General features: G+C 45.6%; 2 protein-coding genes across 8 annotated transcripts in view; one reads left to right on the top strand and one right to left on the bottom strand.

The window, feature by feature from the left end:
* Positions 1-277: 277 nt before the first annotated feature.
* MGST2 (microsomal glutathione S-transferase 2) lies at positions 278-22,646 on the top strand. 4 transcript variants are annotated; one of them, XM_067736827.1, is made up of 7 exons: positions 278-425; positions 1,188-1,258; positions 3,285-3,368; positions 3,860-3,979; positions 11,907-11,975; positions 17,386-17,543; positions 20,167-22,646. In XM_067736827.1, exons 3-6 carry the CDS (start codon positions 3,319-3,321, stop codon positions 17,447-17,449), a joined length of 303 nt encoding a protein of 100 aa, XP_067592928.1. In that variant the 5' UTR covers positions 278-425; positions 1,188-1,258; positions 3,285-3,318; the 3' UTR covers positions 17,450-17,543; positions 20,167-22,646. The 4 variants fall into 4 exon arrangements, with proteins under 4 accessions (XP_067592928.1, XP_067592927.1, XP_067592926.1 ...); XM_067736826.1 differs by having other exon boundaries at positions 19,948-22,646; XM_067736825.1 differs by having other exon boundaries at positions 17,381-17,543.
* The window catches only part of MAML3 (mastermind like transcriptional coactivator 3), a 636,110-nt gene continuing 619,232 nt past the window's right edge, over positions 6,725-23,602 (bottom strand). For 2 of the 4 annotated variants that reach the window (XM_067736821.1, XM_067736823.1), the window contains 3 exons: positions 20,301-20,540; positions 16,003-16,087; positions 6,726-11,540 (listed from right to left, as the gene is read on the bottom strand). In XM_067736821.1, the coding sequence (XP_067592922.1) occupies positions 10,546-11,540; positions 16,003-16,087; positions 20,301-20,540 (1,320 nt within the window). In that variant the 3' untranslated portion in view covers positions 6,726-10,545. Of the gene's footprint in view, positions 11,541-16,002; positions 16,088-20,300; positions 20,541-23,602 lie in introns of all 4 variants that reach the window. The other 2 variants (XM_067736819.1, XM_067736820.1) reach the window with 2 other exon arrangements.

Genomic DNA, 23,602 nt, shown 5'->3' with positions numbered 1-23,602 from the left:
TTGGCGTCATTGCAATTTAATTCAGTGATTTTTTAAAAACTTGGAACAAACTGTACGTGGGGGAATCCAGAATGAATATGACATGCGATTTTGTCTTCAAATCTAATATGCTAAATTCTAATTTATTTGCAGGAACAGAACACAGAATTAACAGTTCACCCTAATAATTATAGCTAATATTTATTGAATACTTACTTTGTGCCAGGTACAGTTTTTTTTTTTTTTTTCTTGCGGTACGCCGGCCTCTCACTGCTGTGGCCTCTCCCGTTGCAGAGCACAGGCTCCGGACGCGCAGGCTCAGTGGCCACGAGTCACGGGCCCAACCGCCCCGTGGCATATGGCATCCTCCCGGACTGGGGCACGAACCCGTGTCCCCTGCATCGGCAGGCGGACTCTCAACCACTGCGCCACCAGGGAAGCCCCAGGTACAGTTTTTAAGTGTCATGCATGTATTATCTCATATGTAGGATTTACCTTCCTCTGTGGCAGTGTCTGTAATTCATTCCTGCTTTACAGGTGAGGAAACTGAAGTACAGAGAGGTTAAGTCGTTTGTCCAACTTAACATTCCCCAATGTAGGAGAAAAGTAGCTTTCGAGTACAGAGCAGGGTTTATAGGTATTTGACCCAACAACCCATGTACTTTTTGTTAAAAGTTTCCAAGGATGTAGTGCTGCTACTACTGTATGTAGAAACTCTATAAACATCTGCTTTCCATTTGAATGGGGTATCCTTGGCGAGCTGAGGGCTTTACCCAAACTCTGCCCGCCCCTTTCACGGGAGCTCAGACTAGCATCAGCTACCTTATTTGGAGAAATTCAATCCCTTTTTCTTTCTGATAACTCTCGTGGCCTCATTTGGGTTTGACACTTGATTGCTACGATTTAAATAACCCCCAATCTAGCTGGTTTTTAAAGGCAACCCTATCACCTCCCCTCCTGTAATTTTTACTGTCAACTGAGAAATTTCAGCTAAAATGTGCTCTAGAGAATGACTTAACTTTTTTCTAACTTACATTTTTATCCCTTACGGGCAAGAATGAAGGCGGCAGGCCCTTGTCAGGTGAGACCACATTCACAACTAATAACAAAAGTGCCCTTTGATAATGGGGCTTGGCCTCTGCCATTTGAACCTTTGAATTTCACTGTGATGGGCTGAATGAGGCTGACCGCCTATTTTCTTCCTGCAGACAAAACTGTGTGGAGTTTTACCCAATATTTATGATTACATTGTGGATGGCTGGATGGTATTTCAACCAAGGTAAGTTTAATGACGACTATGGTCCTTACAACTGTTAAACAGCAGATACGCAACCAGACATCTACTGACCCTGGAAGTTGTTTTATACAAAATAAGCACTGTCTGTTTGCATCAAAGGACACTGTGCTGCAGATAGGCTAACTCTGGCGTCAAAGGATATCTTGGGTATCTTGTTGTAATTTGCACTCTTTCTTATCCAGAGTAGGTTGCCTATTAACTGCCTTGAACAGTTCTCATTGGATTTCTGGGAGTAATGGATTAGATAGGGAGTTTCTAAACCACAGCGTGCTCAGAACCTCTCCCCTTCCTCAGAGGCCAGGTGGCCCTTCCACCCTTTCTCCTCCTGTTCTCGTCCTTCGGGGCCCAGCACAAGCGTCACCCCCTCAGAGGGGCCTTCCCTGACCCTTCCTAAAGGCGGCCTCCTCCAGTTCCTGGTGGCCCATCCTCCTTCATTTCCTTCACAGCACGTTCAAGTCTATTTTTCTTGTTTTCCCCTTTGTTGTCTGTCTTTGATGATAAACTCCATAAGGGCAGGGAGCTTGTATCTTTTTCACAGCTAACTCGAATCCTTAGAATAATACCTGGTGTATAGTAGAAGCCAAAAAAAATGTTTATGACCTAATAAAATAAAGAATTTCATTTTATCCAGCATATCGGAGTCCCACAGACAGACTTCTAGTGTTTCTAAGAGGGCTCTGGTAATTTACATCCGTGAAGTGCTGAGGAAGACAGAGGGTTCCTAGTGTAGGGAAGATATTGAGAGTTTTCATTGGATTGGATGGCAGAATACAACCCCACATTTTACCTTTCTTTTAGGTAAAATTTGTATTTAGTGAAATGTACAGATCTTAAGTGTACCATCCGATGAGTTTTGACAAGTGTATACACCTGTGTCATTCAAATCCCTATCAAGATATGGAACGTGACAACCACTCAGAAAGTTTCCTCAGGTCCTTCCCAGTCCCTTTCAGAGGCAGACAATGCTCTGAATTTTTAAAATCACAGTTTAGTTTTGTCCATTCGAGAACTTTCTATAATTGGAATCATAGTATGTACTCTTGTATAATGCTTCATTCACTCAGCAAAATATTTTTGAGATTCACCATGCTGTTTGTTTCACCACGTTGTCTGTTTCTTTTCCTCGCCAGTGGGCCTCTGTTGTATGGTTATCACAGTTTGGTTATCCATTCTCCTGTGGATAGATTTCCAGGCTGTTCTCAGTGTTTGGCTATTATGAATAAAGCTGCAATGACCATTGTGTACAAGTCTTTTTATGGACATGTGCTTTCATTTCTCTTGGGTAAATACACAGGAAAGGAAGGAATTGCTGGGTCAGAAAGTAATGTTTAGTTTTATAAGACACTACCAGAACTTTTCCCAAAGTGGCTGTATCATTTTGCATTCCCACCAATAATGTATGAGATTCCAACACCCCCAATATTTTATGCTTCAGTCTATTTAAAATTTCGCCCTTCTGGTGGGTGTGCAAGTGGTGTCACCTTGTTGTGGTTTTAAATTGCAGTTTTGCTGATATTGAATGATGTTGAATAATGTTGAAAAAATTTTCATGTGCGTATTGGTACATTTGTTTATCTTGCTATGTGAATTTTCTATTCAAATATTTTGCCTATTAAAAACATTAAGTTGGGCTTCCCTGGTGGCGCAGTGGTTGGGAGTCCGCCTGCCGATGCAGGGGACGCGGGTTCGTGCCCCAGTCTGGGAGGATCCCACGTGCCGCGGAGTGGCTGGGCCTGTGAGCCATGGCCGCTGAGCCTGAACATCCGGCGCCTGTGCTCCGCAACGGGGGAGGCCACAGCAGTGAGGGGCCCGCGTACCGCAAAACAAAACAGAACAAAACAAAAAACAAAAAAAAAAACATTAAGTTGTTTTTCTTTCCTTATTGAATTGCCAGAGCTCTGCACACAAGTCTTTTGTCAGATACACGTTCTGTGACTGTTGTCAATTTTCACACCGCGTTTTGAGAGGCTGCCATCATGTTCTGTGTCTTTTTTTTTTTTCTCTATAGTTTTTTGATACTTGTCTAAGTCTGGTGTACATGTATGTCCATCACCAGTATTTCTGCGGATACTCAGAAGCTGCTAAAAAAAAGGTAAGGAACACCCAAGAATTGTGTGTTTAGACAAAAAGTAGCAGGATGGAGTCTATATATTAGCTTCCTGTTCCTGAGAGTAATACAGCACTGATGGCTATGACGGCAGAAGTGATCTACGTTGCCTGAGGCCAAGTCTCATCAGGTCCTCCACAACTAGGTGTGAGACAGGAAGTTGCAAGGATAAAACTGTACACTAAGTGTGCACTCTTTTGACCACCACACTTGAAATCCTTGCAGACATTTTGCACTATCTCCCAAATTGATAATCCTTATCCCAGCCTTGATAATCCTTTGAGTGTTCAGAAGGAGCCACTTGACCTCTGTGGCTAGGCATCCTCTTTAATTTATCTGATGAATCAAAATTTTCAACTGGCAAAAACATGGAAGTTCTGGGCAGTGTCCACAATGAGAGTTCTGCCCCAGGCTCCCCAGCTTCATCCCTGTAGCCCAGTTTATTTATCACCTCTCTCTCTCACAACCGCCTGCAGGATCACTGGCTTCCGGTTGAGTCTGGGGGTTTTGGCCTTGTTGACTGTCCTAAGCACCGTGGGGATTGCAAACAGCTTTCTGGATGAATACCTGGACTTCAGTGTTGCCGAGAAACTGAGGTACTTCTAACGTTCCCCCCTCCCTTTGCTCAAACGCTTGCAGAAGATGTTTCCACTCTGAAGGTTAGATGGTGCCACTTGTTCAATTAAAAGCAGTCAGTCTCCTTTCTTTTTGAAATGGCTTTGTAGAAACATCCCCTTTAGATTTTCCTGTTAGTTTAACGACTGAAGTTTGCTCTGAGGGGGGAGGATCCGTAGCATCAGTGGAAGTGTGTTGAGCCCTGGTTTTAGGAGCACATGCCAAAGTCATGACTGCCGGTGTAGGGAGAAAGCAGCCTGACCTGTCTGTGTCTAGGGCTTTCCGTGGACCACTGCTATCACTCACCTCTAAGACTGCTTCTCTCTTGATGGGAAGTTCCAGATAGATGCCGATAAGGCAGCTGAGCCCACTTCATTAGTTGCAGGAATGCAACAGTTGGTGAGGGAAGTCAGGCAAACACATCAAGTAGCCAGAGAAGAGAGTCATCAACTAACAGCACAAAACACATCTGGCTGTGAAAATGGACTTTGTAACGAACAAAGGAAAAAGGAAAGAAAGGGTCTGTCATTTTTAAGAAACCATCCAGAGAAGTGTGGTCGGGGAATATCTTGCCCCTGGGCAGGGGAAGGAGGGTCATGGTCATGGCTGGAGAGCCTAGGCTGGGTTCCACTGCACTTCCCGTGCCACGCGGGGCTGGGGGCCTGCTGCTGTTGGACCCTGATGTGCAGTCACTGTCTGGCACAAGGCAAATGACCCTTCTTCACTTTCTTCATCTGTAAAATGGGAATGAGTCTTCAGGGACCTTAGCAGAATGGAATTATGAGCATATATAACTTTTTAGCATCAGGAAAAGCGCTCTCTGTAATTTTTCTAAAGAAAGTGTGACAGCCTTGAATCTGGTGTAGGCATCTCCAAGAAACTTTTTATTGGGCCTTTTTTGGTGTGTCGGTACAAAGGCAGTTACAGAGGCTATGAATAATAGAGAAAAATAAAGGCATTAAAACACTAGCGTTTCCAAAATAGTAGGGGAGAAGACACGACAGCCTCTTGCATCCCAAATAGCTGGGCTAAATACCCTGGAGTACACTGAGAACGACCAGTCTGGGAATGGGGTATCCGGATATCAGCCCAGTTCCCCACTAACTGGCTCTTTGACTCTGGATAAGGCAGCTCACCATAGAGGTTGTGCAGCAAAAGAAGTGTAGACTCCAGGGCCACTCAACATGAATGCTGTTCTACCACTCGCTGGCTATGCTACCACAGCCGTGTAGCTCTCTGCCTCAGTTTTCTTCTCAGGTAAAATGGGGCTAATATTTTAAAATGCTATGATTCTGTGGTCTTTTTACTTTTTAGTATTTCAGTCAGTTATAGTGACTCGTATTGTGACATTTTAGTTGTTTTACACATTGAAGACAATAAAGGAAGAGAAAGTGCAATTTTTTTTTTTTTATTTTCATGGAGAACTTAAATTTAATGTGTCCCGCCAGGGGGTAAAGTGCAAATTTTTGACCATAAAGCATAATTACTGCAAACTCATTATCCTTTGGAAGTGGGAAAAACCCCACAACTTTCCAAATCTTACACTTGAGAATTTTTAAACAATTTCTATCTTGCATTTAAATTGGAACTATTTAAAGATGTAAACTATAAACACATACACACATACACACACACACACACACACACACACACACACACACACACACACACACACACAGAGTTTGGTTAAACAACATGTGGAAAAAAAATGATGGTCCCACCCGCATATCAAAGCTTTTTATCTTTAAAAATATCTGAACTATAGAATTTATTTCCTTTGTTCCAATTCTATTGTCACCAAGGCAACCTCTTGACGATTTTAATTCCTATAATTTGGTTACAGGGAGCAAACGTGTTGGCTAGGGAGATGTGGGTTTCTGATCTGACATACATATCTTTTACATATTAGTAAATTGACTGATTTTATTTTTAGAAATCAGATTCCTTGCCTCAGAAAGTCAATGTTATAAACAAAGGGATGGAGAAGAACTTTTCTGCATTAAAAGATACCCTTAAGAGGCATAAAACCCAAATGGCAATGTGGGATCCTTGATCAAATCCTGGTTAGAAAAAAACAGCTATGGGAGACATTTGGCACAATTTGAATAAGGAGTGAGAATCAGATATTAGGGAATTAATTGTGTTAGGTGTGATAATGATGTTGTGTCTAGGAAAGAAAATGCCCTAATTCTTTGGTGAGGTATGCTGGGAGGTTGAGGGGTAAAGTGACTGGGCGTGTACAGCTTACTTTGAAATGGTTCCACAAAATATGTATTTGAAGCCTATACGGTGAAGTGTTAACAAGTATCAGATCAAGTTGGTAAGTGTATAGTTATTCATTGTACTATTCTTTTTTTCTGATTGTGTGAAAATGATTGTCATACAAGTTTAAATATCTGAGGCAAAGTTAAAAGCTAAAGTCAGGTTCTCAGTAGCTCTGAAGAGTTTTATGTTGAGTGCTGCATCCTTGACTTGGGATCTGAGGTAGGGATAGAACCGTAGCATTAGCTCTGGCCCAGCAGCTGTCTTAGACGTGGCAGGGACGCTTGGGCCCCAAGTGTGTGAACGTTGCCCTAATTACCTCCGCTTGTTATGAAATGAAACAGGTGTCTGTAGTAACTTGTCCAGAGAACACCAGCATGGAAATATAGTGTCCTTAGAACTTAAAATGAAAAATAAGTTAGAAAGGTGAAGGACTGATTACACAAACAAGCAGCCCTGCTCTCTTCCAAGGTATTTTTCCTCTCGCATTTTGCAGGATTGGAAGTAGAGGAGGTGTGGCCAAAAAAGTCATTAATAAGGAAAAATATCAGGTCATTTGTTTTTTATCCTTTTTCTCTAGACACAACCTTCCTTGAAAAGAATGGTTAAAGGCAGAAATAGCTCCTTTAATGCTTTTGAATGTGCCTTAACTTTCAGCGATAAAATACCTCCTCCTTATGGGGCAAGTGCCTAGTGACTTCTTGGAAAGATGTTTATTCTCCTTCTTCCCCCGTTATACACTTGCTGTGCTGGGACTTTATAAAGGTCAACACGATTATAAATAAGAAACCATTTTAAAGGAGAATGGTATTCCATCCATCCAGTGCAGTAAATAAAAATATGTGGTTTTGCCTCATCAGGACGAGGAGCCCTTCTCAGACTTCATGTTTTCATTCTGTTGTCAGCCTTCCCATCCCCACCCGCGAATCAGTTCATTTTTGATCTCATGTCGCCGAGCCCATATCACTGGGACAAAGCCCAGCGTCACATTGTTTTCTACATGGTGTTATTTGTCAGCTGGTCTGGAACCACAGCCCACCATGGGTAGGGCTGGCCTCTTCTTCCATAGTCAAGTTCATTCTTTCTCTTGGTTTGTACATATCAAAACTCACCTTTGCTTTGGATCTATTTTTGATGATGACCTTATTCTATTCTTGTGGCCTCTTTTTCTGCTTCACCCAGAGTTTTGAAACATGTTGCTTTACCATGCTTTTTAAAGTTTGATGGGAAGACTTAGGTCAGGTCTTCTAGAAGTGGAGTGGATTCACATGTGTGTGATTTGTCACGGAAGGGCTCCCAGGAGGGGAAACTGAGGGAGTGGGGGAAACAGGGCAGAAAAAGGCAGGAAGCCAAGCAAGGGGGCACCTTCTGGCAAAGTCCCAGCCTCTGCCTGATCCTGCAGGGGACCTTGGGACAGAAATGCTATCTCAGGGTTTGTCCAGGCAAGTTAACTGGGCTCTCATGCTCCTGGCAGGTCATTGACTAACGTCAGTCTGGAGGGCTGTAAACTTCTAAGCACATTCAACTCTCTGTGGGTGGTGCTGGCCAGACTCTCTTCTTTTTACCTTTGCCACATCTCCTGGAGTGCAAATATAGAACATTTTAGTAGCGTGGTGGAATTAAAAAGGCTAGGAATGATTGATCTCCACTGTTACTTAAATGTTTAAATAATGATATAAAAATTTTGAGACAAGAACTGCAGTTAATCAGTTAAAACCCAGGCATAATCCATCTGCTTAACTAAGGCTGGAGCTCCAGTGACAGTCCTAAAATACACTCAACTTTGGATTGGTTCAGATAATGATCTTTTATTTTTTTTTTCTTTAAAAGTGGTATGTCAACATCACTTCATTTCTACATTTCAGAGTTCTGTACATTTCTTAAAAGGAAATAAGCAATGCTCCATGTACAAAGTAAAAACAGAAAACTAGAAAATCTGAATCAAATGGAGGAAGTTGCCCGAGGTCATACAGTACAAATTAGTAATATGATGTCATCTGAAGTGCAATACCACTGCTGGGATGATGAGTTAAGGAATGAAATAAAAATACTCTATTTTAAACAAACAGTATATATATATTTATATGTATATTTTTTACAGATAGTAGACCCAGTGATATCTGTCATATTGTAAAAACTTATTTACAAATAACTTTTTTTTAGACATTACATATACATCAGCACCGTAGTAAAAACCAAAACAAAACAAAACCACCTTGTTAAAATCTACCTCTCTATGTAGTTGGTCCCAGTACTGAGCATTCGGAGGAAGCTTTAAAAAGAGCATGGAGTGGCCCTCCCCCTCCATCACCACCTCCAGTTTCTCATCATTTCTTATACATTTCTTTCCTGTACCTTTCAGAAAAAGGTAATTATATATTCTGTGTCTTCTCATTTGTTTACTTTCTTCTGTTTGTTTTTGGTTTTCATCTGTTTCCACTCAAGAGTTTCCCTGGCAGTGTCCCTCCCCACACAGGGAGTTCAGTCAGCCTGCCCCCCACCACCTCTTCCCAGGGGTGGCCCACTTGTTCTCCATCCTGCCCCTGGCTGAGTAGGGCTATGACCTTAGTACTTGGCGAGCAAGCCAAGGGCAGTGTTTGCCTGCCTGCCGCCTTTCTGTATCCTCTGCCCCATCTCTTCATTCGAACCCCCTTCCTTCCCAGGACCCGCCGCCAGTGCAGCCAGTCCGGCTCCCGTGGCTGGGCCGGGGCTCTGATGTGGCGAGTTACACGTGAGTGCGCGGAAGCGAGCCTGCCTTTTGGACGCGGAGGGAGGGGGTGGCGGGAGGAAAGCTCCCACCACTCCCACTCACTCAGGACAACGGTTATGCCACGCGCCCTCCAAAACGTGACAGTGGGAGGGGAGGAAAGGACAGATGAGATCAGCTTTACGACAGTGGAGGTTGTGGATCCCTTCAGACAGACTTCAGTTAGGGCAGATTTGAGTGAATTACCATGAGAACGACCGTACAGAACTTCAGGAGTGGATCGCTTCGCCCACAGGAAAGGAACCATACCTGCTTGCTTTCCATTATCAAAAACGTGTGAAGCGGAGCAACTGATTTTTCAGTTCCTCAGTTTTCAGGGTGTGAGATTTGTCTTTCTGGTGGGTAGGGATGAAGGGCCAGGCTGACTTTAGAGCATCACCCCTGGGCTTTTCCCAAAGGGAGCCAGAGCCAGCGATGTCCAGGCCAGTCCTCCCTGGTGTCCCAGAAGCATAGAGTGGCCCACTTAGTTCCAGGCAGAGAAAGGAAACTCCAGCGTCACCTTTGCATTTCAGGCATTGTCCAAGTTCTTCTTGCACCTATTTCCCCTCTGCCCGGGCTCCCTGAAGACAAAAACTTCATTTCTTCTTGGCTGCTCTGCAAGGAAGAGCAAGTGCAGGCTCGGGTAGAGGCGAGGAGGAATAAGGGCAGGGACCGGGGAGAAAGGCAGCCGTGCTAGCGGACACAGAGCGTCCAGCCGGGGCCTCTCCATCCTCGGCCTCCAGGAGTAGATGGGAACTGCCAAGATGTGTTGGGTCCTGTCGGGTCCTCAGGAGGCTCCAGCTCAACGCCCCAGAGTGACGGCCACCCCGGTCACCAGCAGAGGGCTGCCCGCCCGGGACTGCCAGGACCCTTCTCCAAGCTCACCCTGTGAGGCAGTCGCTCTAAAATTCCTGAGGGTCATCACGGGCAGGAGACAGGCCTGTACGATTCTGTGTCTTCCTGTGACATCTCACTGTTCTTTGCACCCACCCTCCAGACCCAATAGCATGTCTTGAAGCCTGACATCTCTTTGTAGCCGGAGTTCAGCGCCTTTCTGACGTGTGCTCTTGGCTTGTGCCACCACCCAGCAGGCTCCATGGGACTCTCAGTCCCGGGCTCTCTCTCCTTTGTGTCTCCAAAGCTACAGCCTCTGGACCAGGGCCAGGAGGGGCTGACGGCCACCTCAGGTCAGGCAGCAGTCTGTCTTGGCCAGAGCGGCTCTTGCTGGGCCGGACAATCACAGGGAGGGCCGAGCAGAGGGGCTACGGAATCATCTTCCCCACCTGTCTATGGTGCGTCCCCCTCTTTCGCAGCGGTATTCGCAGAGCGTCTGTCTTGACTGCTGTGTGAAAATCAGGTGAAATGAGGCCCGGTGGGGCTGTGGATTGGCACCTGGATCTTCCACTGTCAGCCGGCTGCAGTTTTGCTCAGATTACGCAGGTCAAATAAACAAAAAAACAAGGATGATGCAACATCCTGTTTCTCTTTCACGGCTGAAGCTTTAACCACTAGAGTTGTGGCTGCCGGGGCCCCTCTTGACTAGGGGTTTCCAAACAATTCATCGAGCTCCTGCATCCACTCGTCCCCTGGCCCACCTTTGATGATGGCATCCACGAGGTCGGCACTGTCCGAGAGGCTGGGGAAGGACGCCCCGGCTGCGTCGCCACTGTAACTGTATGACATGTCCTGAGGGGGGTTCCGCTCATAGCCTTGGCCCTGGCTGCTCGAGGCAAAGCTGCCACTGGACATCTGCTGCTGTGCCGGGGGCTGGCTGAACGCTGGCATGCCGGGAACGCCCTGGCTTAGGCCAGACATGACCATTGGCCTGGCCTGGCCGGTGCCTTGCTGCCCCGGGAGCGGTGGCATCATCTGCCGACCCATGGCAGCTGGGTTGAGGGTTCTCACCGTGCCGGTGTTCGCATCCACCACCTGGCTCAGTCCCTGTGGGAAGTGTTGCTTGGTCAGCCTCGGTTGGCCAGCTTGCAGTGGGTAGCTGGCGCCGTTGTTGAATGATGCTAATTCTCCACTAGTCCTCCCAGGCATCCCCTGTAAGCTCCTCTGTTGCCAGCTCTGTGCTCCCTGCTGGACCGTTCCCATAATGCTTTGCAGCCTCGGTGGGCCCTGGGGCCTGGGCAAGGCCTGGCCTACCGGCCCCTTCATTTGCTGGTGCTGCTGGGTGATGGCCGAGTTCACCAGCATGCTCTGACCAAAACCACTCACCATCCCAACCCCTTGCCCCGGGGTGGGCTGCCGCGGCCCCGGGGCTTGGTTGTGTGGGATACTCAGGCCGCTTTGGTTTGGGTGCTGCAGCAGCTGGGTCATTCCTGTGCTCGTATTGTACATTCCCGGTTGGCTGGTAGGTGGGGTGCTATAAGGCGCCAGCCCCATCTCCGACTGGGCTGCTGCGGCCATCGTCCCTGGGTTCTGGGAGGGTCCCAGTCCCATCATGCCTGCGTTCTGTGCCATCAGCCGTGAAGTTCGCATGCTCTGGAGGGCTGTCTGGCTTCTCACGGCTGCTATGTCCTGGGGAGACCCTGCAGGGAGAAAAGGACAGACCCGTTCACTCATCTCTACAAGCAATGTATGGTAACAAGTTGTTGGACTTTTCTTTGGGACTGACAAAATTCTTTTAGATGAAAGGAGCTACTCATAATAAATCCTTAAAAATACCAGAGTATTATTTTTCTGACTGTAACATATGCTGATTGTAAAAAATTTGGAAAATAGTGGAAAGCATAAAGATGAAAATTAAGGTCATTCCCATCGTCCAGAGATGACCACCGCTAACTTACATTAATATATAAATAGACACATGAAAACTGGGACCATGAAGTACATAGGCTTTTGTAGTTGACTTTTCTATTTGATATACCCTGATTTTATTTTTGTTCACATTTCAGAAACAAATCGTTTCTCACCCGTCTTGATATGATGCCATCCTCAACCAATAAGATACCATCGTTTTGGAGGTGAGAGGAAATTCACCTCCTGGGCTAAATTAGGCAGAAATGGCTGATCACTTTGCATATCCTATTTGTGAAGTGGAATATGGTTCAGCAGAGAATACTATCAATAAAGGCCATTAGGCTAATTTCCCCTAAGACTTGAGTAGGATTTGAGAGGTTAAAGGCTATCGCTTCTGCTAAGAAGCTATTTCGACAGATGGGACATTTCTTGGAACCACTCTGTAGACTTCCACATGCTCCAGATTCTCTGAATCATAATATGTCGGTGCGAACTGGCCAGCTTCCTGAGTTAGAAAAAGAAACCATCCTCCTACTTGCTACTTGGCAATGAACTTTATGCATTTCTCCCACAAAGGCCACTCCTTCAAATCAGCAATGACCACTAAGGCAGTTTTAATGACGCTGCTTAAAAGTTGACCAGAATATCAATGCCAAGTCACTCAACCCTAACTAGACATTTGAGTGAGTCCTTCTTTACACGTTTCCGGGAAATTTCTAAACCAGTCAAGAGAATAGAAATGTCACCCCTAGAACCCGTCAATGTTGTCAAGGGCTAGGAGGTGCACAGAAATGGATTTTTCTGTGTCCCTGCTAATGATTAAGTCTATGAAAAAAAAATAGTTTTTTTCCTGGACATTTAAAAAAGGTGCAGCATGGGAGCCAATCGATACTATAAGCAAATTTGATCCTACCTGGAACCTGGATGAGAAACCAGATGAGAATAGTGTAACCTTATTAAGCCTGGCACCTTGGCAGATAACTGAAGTGTGTTTTTGTCTTCCTGATTGGGTTATTGATTTCTGGGCAGCAAATATGTCTCCATATTTTCTTTCTTTCTTTAAGAAAGAAAATTATGGGAATTTTGATTATGACAAGTTTTTGCGGCTTGAGATCAATATCATGCTGAATTGAAAAATGGAATGGTTACTGTGGGGAAAGCAGAAAGATCTGGGGGGAGATCCCTAGAAACGTTTCAACTTTTTGTTTTGAGCTTAATTGTATCTAAGTGGAGTTTTTAAAAAAAGTTCCTGATTAAACACTGGATGGTGGTATATATTGCAACTCGCAATCTTGTTATGAAGCTTTGTGACCTTAACAACTAAATTTGTATTGACTACATGGCCAATCTGATCAACTGTGGTGAAATGGGTTATTGAGTTGCTTATAAAAAAATTTAAGGGAAAAATATTGCTGACTCAGAGATTGATTGGATAGACCCACTTTACATAAAACAGGCTGCTGGAAACAGATGAAAGGACTTTCATATTTCGGACATTTTTGTTGTAACTTAGAATAAATATGTTGAGGGATTAGATATTGACTGGACTAATTTTGTGAATGAGAAATAGTTTCCTTTCTTTAGAGGGCAAAAATGCTGCAGTGCCTCTTAAGAAGTATTGAACCATTAATCCAAGCCAACCTTTATTTTTACTTGGTGTCCATGACTACACTATCCAGATGTAGTTCTTATTAAAAAAAAAAGGACCTTTTAATATCAGCAGTCAGCACCATATTTTCAACCTAAGAAAAACAAAAAACCTCATATTAATCTGGTTTTATGAACTTGGGTGATTTTAAATATACAAAGGAAAAAAATTCAAATGCCTTCAAAGAATTAACGTGTCTTTATCTGACAACTACGTATGTTAAACAATGGACTACTTTTTCTTCTTTTTTATTTTTGTCTAAGATACTACTGTGAGATACTGTAGTCAAATTAATTTTCTTGTCTGTTGGTTAACATCACAACGTCAAAGAAAATTTTCCATATTCAAACAGAGACGGTAACATGCAATTTTTTCCCTAAAAGGGTCTGTGTTCTATTTTCACTCACAAGAAGTCTATATTTATGTAAAATAAGCTTTTCCCCTAGGCATGTAACATTGCCCAGAGACACAGAACTCAGCAAGAGAAAGTGCATCTTTAAAACCTTTGAAAACTGTAGTGGTCAGTGGACCTGTAGGTCTCAGACAAATTATTCCTAACAGAACTTCTCTCCAAGGACAATATTTTTTATCTATCAATTTGCTGTTTTCCCAGATACATAACATTATGATATCTAGGATGTCAGTAAAATTACATGAAAATACAGAAGAAAAATTTAAAAGTTATCATATCAACCAGCTTAGGAAACCTAAAATGTCGCTGGTTGTTTGGCCTAAGTGGAGCTAAGTTTTCTAGGTTGATTACCTGTGATTTGGGGTTTTAGAAAAGTTCAAAGAGTAGAACTTTTAAATTGGACCCAAACCATTCAGAATAACTCATAACATAGAGGAGTTACTAAATTTTGGTGGGCCCCTGTATTCCAAAAAATAATACATGGGTTATGAACCTAGAAAACTCAAGGGACACAATACCAGGTTTATCAGATTTAATGGTTTAAATTAGTTCATAATACAAAGCACCAGTTCCCAAAGTATGGCCCCGGGCCAGTAGCAACAGCAACTGTGGGGAAACTGTTAGAGATGCAAATTCTCAGGCCCTGCTCCAGACCTACTGAATCAGAGACTCTGGGGGTGAGGGCGGGCTTCTGTTTTGAACCAGCTGTGCTGGTGATCTGATGCAGGCTCAAGTCAGTCTGAGAGCCACAGGTACAAAAGAGGGCTCCGGGTCTGCAACAAAAACTACGCATGTAACAATGACTATTTCCCACTCCTCCCCACCACTGACCAAGTGAGAAACAGAATTCTTCAAAGAATATTGGCACTAATTTAGTGCACAGAACAAACTCCCTTTGTCCTTCCCTGTGTCGAGTCCAAAGGGATCTGAAGTGATATAAATGTCCCAGGGATGGGAGGGGGTGATAGCGGCTCAAGCCCCAGGGGGTCCACAGGCAATCTTCAGGGAGATCTGGCCGTGAACATCAGTGGCTTTCAGACTCCTTAAGCCATAACTCACAGTACATACACATGTGGGTTTAGGACAGAAACAAAAGTTGCCCTAATTATGATACACTCCAATCATGTCTATTATTTCGTTAAAAAATGTTGGTTGTGGCCAATCATCTTCACAACCTACTTGAGTGTTGCAACCCAAAGACCGAAAAAGGCTACCCTAGATCACAGAATTTTCACCCACAGTCTATGGAAAAGGGTAACACTTGTGAAATGATCCACAAAGTTTGTATTTATTTATATATATGGATATTTCTGTGCAAGGGGCTTCATAGCTTCTGGCAGATTGTCAAAGCGATAGGTAACATTTGAGAAATTAGGATGCATTGATCTAGGTCTTCAAAAAGGACAGAGGACAGGAATGAGGATTTCTGCTGCTTCATGACCCCTGTGGCCCCCTGAAAACTGTGGATGAGATTGGGAAGGGTCCTCAGACTCATCCTCCACCCCATACAAGACCCCCAGGGGCTCCCATCTCTAGATGGGAGCGATTGATATTTGAGTGGACCTTCTACTTTACAGAGAAATGGCAACGCCACACAAACAGTGCACCCATTGCTCCTGGGGCCATGATTCAGGATTTGTGCAAAGGGCGGCAGGATCAAGAAAGTCCAATCAAACTCAAGTCCCTATTTGTCTTCTATGTTCAGCAGAGATTAGTGGTTGCCGAAAGCCAGATTCTTTTACCTAGGTTGCTGGAAGTGAGGGCTTTGGTCAGCTGACCTGCTGGGATTAGCAAGAAAGATGTGACACGGGATTCCCCCCACTCCTCCCCATGGCCACTGAGATGACGACCCAGACGTAAACAGGGCTGATATTAGGTCAGTCGGCACCAGTATGTCTTTGCTGGTTGTTAAACCACCGAAATACTTCCGTACCTTTGGTAAAGAACAGCTGCTCCAGTCCCAGTCCCACCGCCACCCCGCCCCCGCCCCGGGCCCACCAGGACCTCTCTGGGGCCCAGCGACCCAAAGGTTAACGCCTGGGATTCTGATTGGTTGGCATCATCAGTTCTTAAATATTTTTAATATTACCTGGACACAAACACAGCAGCCGTGGCATTGTCACTGGCTCTACATTCACTTACACTTGCCCACTGGAAGGGATACAATGGCAGAGGTGTGCACCGGCCTCACCTTGAAACTGGGCGACCTGCTGCACTGGGTACGGGTTGCGTGGCCGCTGGAGGTGCTGCCGGGGTAACTGTGGCGGCTGCAGCTGCTGAAACGATAGGACAAGGAGGGCCGGGGGGGCGGGGCGGGAGGAGGCGCACAGTTAGATCTCCTGGCTGTTCTGAGGAAGGGGTTTTCAAAAACTGAACTCTGTACTGAAGAATAACACGCATACAGGTCAGGGCACAAGCGTGTAGCATCCGTGCCCCGTGCGACGGATTTTCACAAAGGAACACGCTCGTGGGTCGAGACGCAGAATGCTGCTAGAAGCCCCTCCTGCCCGTTCCCAGCCACTGCCCTTCACCTGACCCGTGGGCACACTATCCCAGCCTAGCAACAGGTTACTTATATCTGCTTCTGTGCTTCAGAGAAGTGGCCTGAGACAATGTACTTGAGCCTGTTTTCATCGCGTTTGGGAGCTCCATCCACGGTGATGCCTGCAGTGGGGTCCATTCATTCTCACTGTCGAGTAGTATTCCCCCCATAAGAACATCCCACGATGTCTTTGCCCGTGCTACTAGGGGTGGCTGCTTAGGCTGCTTCTGGCTTTCGGCTGTCAGAGCCCCCTCTGCTGCAAACATCCTCGGTGAACATCTGTGGCCTTTCTGCTGTGTGGACCTGCTGGCTTATGAGGGAGGTGTAGCCAGGGAGGCAGTTCTGACTTTGCTTTTCCGACGTCAGCCTGCGTGCTTTCCTCAGCACGGTGGGTACCGAGCTCAAACGGACAAGCAGCTAACTTTTAAGGACCTAAAATAGATGCTTCGGGTATAGGAAGATGAGATTCTCAGGGCCTATTAAAAAAAGGGCTCATTTTATTCCCAGGAAGCCACCCTGCCTGCAAAATACATCTCCACAAGTCAAACATACAGCATTTACTGCCTTGAGGAAACCGCGTGGGGTTCCACGTACACCAGGAGCCAGGAGGCCTGCGTTTTAGTTTTTCTTCTTCCAGTCACGAGGCTTCTGCACTGCCGGCGCTGTTACCAATATACAGGGAAGGCTATTATGATCATTATCGTGCTGTATGTGAAAAGGGAGAGAAAGTAAGAGTGAGGTGGAAGGAGCAAAGAAAGGGGTTTTCGTTCTGGGTCTGCCATCAAGTAGCTGCGTGACCTTCGGCATGTCATCTGGCCTCCTCTGCAGCTGTGGAATGTGCATCAAGCACCTCTCATCTGCGAGGGCTAGGAAAGCAGACAGCGAGGGCCCCGCTCTTTACAGTGTTCATTATAAAAATAACACACATTGACCACTTCTTAACCCATGTGTTTATCTCTATTTTTTCCTCTTGTTTTTGTTCCTGGGCAGCTCTATAATTTTCTTTTTCTTTCTTTTTCTTGACAAGGCCAGCCAGCACGGGCAACCAAAGAAAAGAAGGGCCTCTGTTCACCCCATCCTGCGGTGTTTTGCATGAAACCGTTGCAATGAATTAATTGTATAGACACAGCGTAGACAAGAAACCATGCTAATCTTTTAGGCAGCAATCTAAGAACATTCCTGAGAGTAAGGTAAGCATTTAAAAGCTTCTCAGAAGTCAAACTTCCCATATTACGTAAGAATTTAACTGTCCCACTTAAAACTGGGCATCAGCCCTGGGGTAGCCTGGGGGAGTCAGGGGGCCCAGGTGCCAGTCCTGGCTCTGCCCCTCTCTAGCTCTGCGATCTCTGAAAAAAATCATGTAAGCTCCCTGGCTTCAGTCTCCTCGTGTGTAAAATAAAGGGACTCCATGATCCTCAATGTTTCTTTCAGATCCAAAATTCCAGATTCCGTTGAACCTTTGTGAATGGGTGGGATTTGACACGCTCTGTGCTCTTGAGAATAACGCATTAAATGTTAATTCACACCTGCTTTCAACTTGCTCTGTTCTGATTTCTAAGTCCACTGAGAACCATTTGAAAGTTTCCAAAGATACGCAAGATATCCCCAGTCTTTCTGTTTTCCCTCACATGTCCTTTCCGGAAACCCAAGTGTTCCCAGTACGCTGTTGGCAAAATTGAAAGTGTTAGGATGCTTTCACTGCCGCTGCAGGGACCAAGGAAATCAGCTTGGCGTTGATATGGCCACATTCAACCTCAAAAGTGTAGGCATCAATAAGCACTTTCCCCAGGTGCAGGTGAGATGCTACATCCCTCTGACCTACTTCTGGGCTAGTCCCACAGGATGGCTGGCACGTGTGGCTGCAGCTCGTACACTACCTTCTGTGACCCCAGGGTCAAGTGGCAGATCCACACCTTGTGCAGTTTCCGAAGGGTTTTACACGCATTACTCATGCTGAGCATCAGGAGGAAGGCTGGGAGATCAGGAAAACCTTATGTGGCAGATGAGGAGACAGGTTAGGTGGCTTTTCCAAAATCATACCATAAGCAAAGGATGTGACCCAGAGTGAACTGTTCTCTCCTTGGTCCCTCTTCAGCTCCCGGAACACACAGTCGTTAAGGAATTATACTCATTTTTTTTTTTTTTTTGCGGTACACGGGCCTCTCACAGTTGTGGCCTCTCCCGTTGCGGAGCACAGGCTCCGGACGCACAGGCTCAGCGGCCATGGCTCACGGGCCCAGCCGCTCCGCGGCATGTGGGGATCCTCCCGGACCGGGGCACGAACCCGTGTCCCCTGCATCGGCAGGCGGACTCTCAACCACTGCCCCACCAGGGAAGCCCTATACTCATTTTTTTTGCAGTTTCCCATTTCCTCATCTCTTCTGAGGAGCCCTATGTCTGTCTTTCCGTGTCCCGGGTTCTGAGGGGTCCCGCACTCTCTCACCTCATGGTCTGTGGGCACCATCCTGTGAAAGCAATGCTCCCGGTCTCCCGCCTTCCCCCTCATTCCCGGGGCTGGCTGACCTTTCCAAGTGGGGACACCCCTGGGCTGGCACAGCTGAGTTTGGCCTGGTTACCCCGACTCCCCTTTGTGTCTTGGTCACAGCACAGACATCGAAGACCATCCCTCCAAGTATCAGGCACACCTGAAATTTCCTGGGATTGGCTGAGGGGCGGATCTGCAAAGCCCAGCTTCCCCTCGGCAGCTCCATTTATCACTGTCTGAGAGATACGAGCATGGCTCCTTGTCACACACCTTATGCAGGGTGAGAGGGATAGAGGTTTGTTTGTACAAGAGCTGCCGGGAAGCTGACTGACCTCAGTAAAAAGGGAGATAATTACACAGCTGTTCAAGAACAAAAGCGAACAAGGGAACATAAGTGAACTGTGCTCAACAGTACAATTTTTCTATTTGGGGGATGACTGGTGTTACTTTGAACTGCTGCCCTTGGTTACTAAGGACCTCGACGTGTCTCGTGTCCTACACAACCTCTCCTATAGATATGGTGGAGGATGCTTAATACATTTCCAAAATTCTGATCCTATTAGAAACATTCTAGAAGGGTAATTGTGGGCCTTGAGCCTTAGATGACAGCCTCACGTCTCCTATAATAGAAGGGTGAGACGTGCTGGATAGGCCCCCACGGGAGGCATCCAGGGACTCCTGGGGAAGTCCTCAGGCCTTTCCCGAGATAACACGAAATCAGGCACGGGCACCTCGAAAAACAAAACACACTGGAACTGAGAGGAGTAGCCCGCATGGAAGGCTTTCTTTCAAAGCTGGAGGAATTATATATGTCAAGGGTTGTCAAAGACGCCTAAGGCAAAGCTTTCTCTGTGTTAGGCCTTTAACTCAAACATTTCCTGAGCTGTGTTCAAAGCTGCTGGGAATTTTCTCAAGTTTGCACCCTTTCTGTGACCCCGAGTTCAGGTTTCCAGGTAGTTCTGTGGGCCCTATTATTCTGCTATTGTTCCTGTTCCATTGTTCATGACCAATTCTGTAAGAATTCTTCTCAATCCCTCCTTCTGACACTTTCCTCCAAGAAGCAAAGTTCTCTGAATTATTTTCTTTTTTCTTCATGCTGGAAATACCAGAATTTACGAAGCACGTGAGCCAGCCCCCTTCCACCCTCGCCCCCCATGCTGATTCTACAGACCCCTGTACCAGAAGCCACGAGAAAAGAGCCAGACTTGAACTGAAGAACGGTCTCTGGCAATTGGGTCTTCAAATGGATGGCGGAAGCCTGTCTTTTCAGAACAAACTAATTCATTCGAAGAAAAAGCCTAACTAACGGAAAGGTCTACATTCTGCAGGTTCTTCTGTGATCTCAGGAAATGCTGGCCTGTGAATTTCTTGATGAAGGACATGAACTGAGACTCCCTCACAGACACCAGGCACTGAATAAGCGTTTGCCGAACGAATGGATCACACCACGGGCGTGAGTTACCTGCTCCGCCAGAATCTGCTGCTGCTGCTGCCTCTGCTCCCGCAGGAACTGTTGCTTCTGCTGCCCCATCAGCTGGGCCCGCTGATCAATGAGCATCTGCTTCATGAGGGCTGCCTGGGGCTGGCTGCCCAGGAAGCTGGGCCCCGCTGGACCAGCTCCGGAGACCATGCCGCCAGAGCCCGGGGGTATGGAGGACTGCATGGGGCCCGTGGTCCGGGGAAGCCCGACTGGATGCTGCTCCTGGAAGGACAGGAAGAGAAGAGAATGCAGCCACTCCACCTCTGAAGGAAAGCACAGGGGTTAGGGGGATGGGGTAGGGCCCGGCTTAGGGACCTACGGGATCCCGAGAGGCACACATTACATTTCCATAAAAAGAACCCAGTGGTCCTCAAACCTGGCCTTACCACAGGCGGGATTGGAGAGGCTACAGGGCAACAGTAATAGAGCACGGCTCTGGGAAAATCTGAGACCCGGTCCAGTCTGTTTCTGATGGGACTGGCTAAGGAACAAGAACCGCATTTTCAGCTAGCAATCTGTAAGTCTGGAATGAGGCATCCTCACCTTACCTCTTCATCCTTACTGCCTGCCTGGCTAAACTGCGCTTCTTAGCTAGTAGGAGAGACGTTCACAGAAGACTGCTGGAAGTGATTCATCAGCAGATTGCTATTTGATGAAATTCTAATTAATTGTGACATTTGAAAGCTTTAACATGTGTAAAAAAAAATCCTGCTAGTGAGAATTGTTGATGGTGAGAAGTAGGAGTGTGTTACCCTGACCAAAGATACGAAATCTCCCAACATCTTTAAAGATAGAATTGGGTCTCAGGTGTCTGGGATAACTTAAACGCGGGGGGTTGAATTGGGTCTCTTGATTCTATAATTATGTGTCCGTCAGTCAAATCAAATGATGGCAACTTTTAAGGACTGGTCCTTAAGGAACAGGAGGTAAAGTGTTAGAGAACTCCTCACACACAGCCCAAGCCACTACTCGGAGACTGTACTCAGAGGGGAAGTAACAGCCCGACGGTGTAGACCATTGGGGAAAAGCAGCTGATGGGAAAAGTAGGTTTGTGACCGTAAGATGTACTTTCTCGATGCATTCTTTCCTGTTCCTTCTACCAAGCATAGCTGGTAATGGCAAAGTATTGTCTGAACATTTCACAGAAAGGTTTCTTTTAATTCACTGAAGTTTCAAGTAATTAGTCTGAACAAAGAGAAGCTGCTGAGAGGTACACAAGTTAAATGGGTATACGTGTAAGGACATACACAGTCATATCATGAGGCACAATTATGAGACTTAGATCATGAGAAACGAATGTGAATAACTCTACAGTATTTACATTTTTGTATCCAGTTAAACTGGATTAAAAAAAATTTCCTCATTGTAAAATCTAGATATTCATTCTTTTTTTCCACACTGGTAATTATTTCCAGTTATATGGGGTGAAGGGAATTAAGACTACACCGATGTCTACAGGCAAGTGACTACCTTAAATGGATGTGTAGTAGTTATCACATTTTATTTGCAATGGTATTTCCATCATTATTAATGCATTCCTTCATTAATGCATGCCACTAGCCTGCTCTGTGAACAACATGAATTTTATCCACCTCTTCTGAGCCATCCTATATGAAAAACAGGGTGCAGTCAAACTGGATTTTAATATTTGTCCTCTTTTTGCTTTGCTACCTCTTCAGTGTTGGTACAGTCAGTCACGTGGGCAGTTTCCTCTCAAAACAGAGAGTCGTGTTTGACACAACTCCTAGAGACGCAGCCCTGCATTGGAGCCCCCATAGCCTGGGCTTGTTGGACCCCCCTTCCCGCTACTGTGTGGAGCTCAGCCATTCACGTCCTTCTTTCCAGGTACACCGAAACCCACATCTTCAGGTACTCTTCGTCCCTCCCATCAGCACCCAAAGAAAACAAAACAAGCAAAACAAACAAAAAAACCAAACAAAACCCCTTTACTCCTCTCATCTGGGAAACAACAGCTCAAGAAGTTTTGGTTAATCAGTGCGGTGGCCCAGGTCACACAGTTAGCAAATGGAAGAACCAGAACTTGCAGAACTGGAACACTGACTTTGAGTCTAAATTCAGTATTCCTTCCACAAGCATAGGCCTTTCCCAGACAACGGGTCCACGGTGCCAAGCATGTGCCTAAGAATTGCCTGTAGACTAAATATATAGTATGTCTCCCATAAATACACTGTGTTCTATTTTTCAAATGGTAAGTGTGGTGTTACTGAAATTAAAACTTCTTGTCTTTGTGTATTTTCTCTGTACATAGACAATTATTAGGTAGAGAGCTATGAGATATTAATAATAAAAAGACCTTATACTCAGCAATGCCTGGAACTTTATGCCACCAAAAAGTTCACTTTATGACTGACCCCTGCAGAGGTCAAGATACTTCACTCTTTCCTTTTCCCCCCAAACTTGCCACCTGTTTTCCAAACCCTTCCTTCCAATGGGATGAAGCTGTTTCTTGCCACCTTTGGAGACAAATGGCTGACTGACTTAACACTTTAACAAACGAATTCACACGGAAGTGCAGATAGTTGACCAATCAGTGAAAATACAGATATAGTTTTTTCTGTGTATTTCAGAATATTTGATATTTTCCAATTTTGATAATGAGGAGGGAGTTGGAAAGAAAATGAGACCCAAGGGAAGATCAAGTTCTCTTTGGCTTGGTTTTATGAGAGGACTGGTCTGGGCTGGCCCCGTTTATCTTTGTACACTTTGAGATATTCTTGTCCTGTGAGACTAGCCGTCAAGTACCTGGTGAGCTTGCCCAGGAGCTGTAAGTAGTGATGGGTTGCTCTCCCAGCCTTCTCTCCACCCAGAAAGAAAGGGAGAGGCAAATGAGGTGAGGATGTAGATTCATCTAAGCATATCTAGTCCCTGTCTTCCTAGACCAAAAAGAAATACAAGTCCGCCACTTTTCAAGAGTTCAATTTACGCCACTCCCCTTTTATGAAACACCAACACTAGTATCTGTTTTTAGTAACTGGAAGAAATCTGAAGAGGATTTTCGCTTTTACAAAAGAAGGTGAAAATCTAAGGTAGCGTTCAGTGTTTGTTTTGCAGAGTGATTGTGGAGACAGCAGGCTCCTCCAGTAACAAGCGTGGCAACACCAAGCTCCTTCCCCAGGAACCACACTCAGCAGCTCAGCACCAAGCTGCCGTAGCTTTGAACTGTGTGAGCATCTGTGCTCTCTCTCTATTTATTTCGCACATTCTTAGCAAGATGTGTCCTAAGGTGCTTGCTTCTTCACTGTAAGCCATTTCGGATTAGGAAA

The sequence above is a fragment of the Pseudorca crassidens genome, chromosome 4 (genome assembly GCF_039906515.1).
Source record: "Pseudorca crassidens isolate mPseCra1 chromosome 4, mPseCra1.hap1, whole genome shotgun sequence".
NCBI classification, from domain to species: Eukaryota; Metazoa; Chordata; class Mammalia; order Artiodactyla; family Delphinidae; genus Pseudorca; species Pseudorca crassidens.
This window is presented reverse-complemented; position numbering and strand designations above follow the sequence as displayed.

What these genes read in the sequence shown, in the direction of transcription:
- MGST2 (XM_067736825.1), top strand. Translation starts at nt 3,319, where the DNA reads ATGTCCATCACCAGTATTTCTGCGGATACTCAGAAGCTGCTAAAAAAA. An exon ending in CAGAAGCTGCTAAAAAAAAG is followed by an intron (nt 3,369 to 3,859) that starts GTAAGGAACACC and finishes AACCGCCTGCAG; the next exon opens with GATCACTGGCTTCCGGTTGA. An exon ending in AGTGTTGCCGAGAAACTGAG is followed by an intron (nt 3,980 to 11,906) that starts GTACTTCTAACG and finishes TTCACATTTCAG; the next exon opens with AAACAAATCGTTTCTCACCC.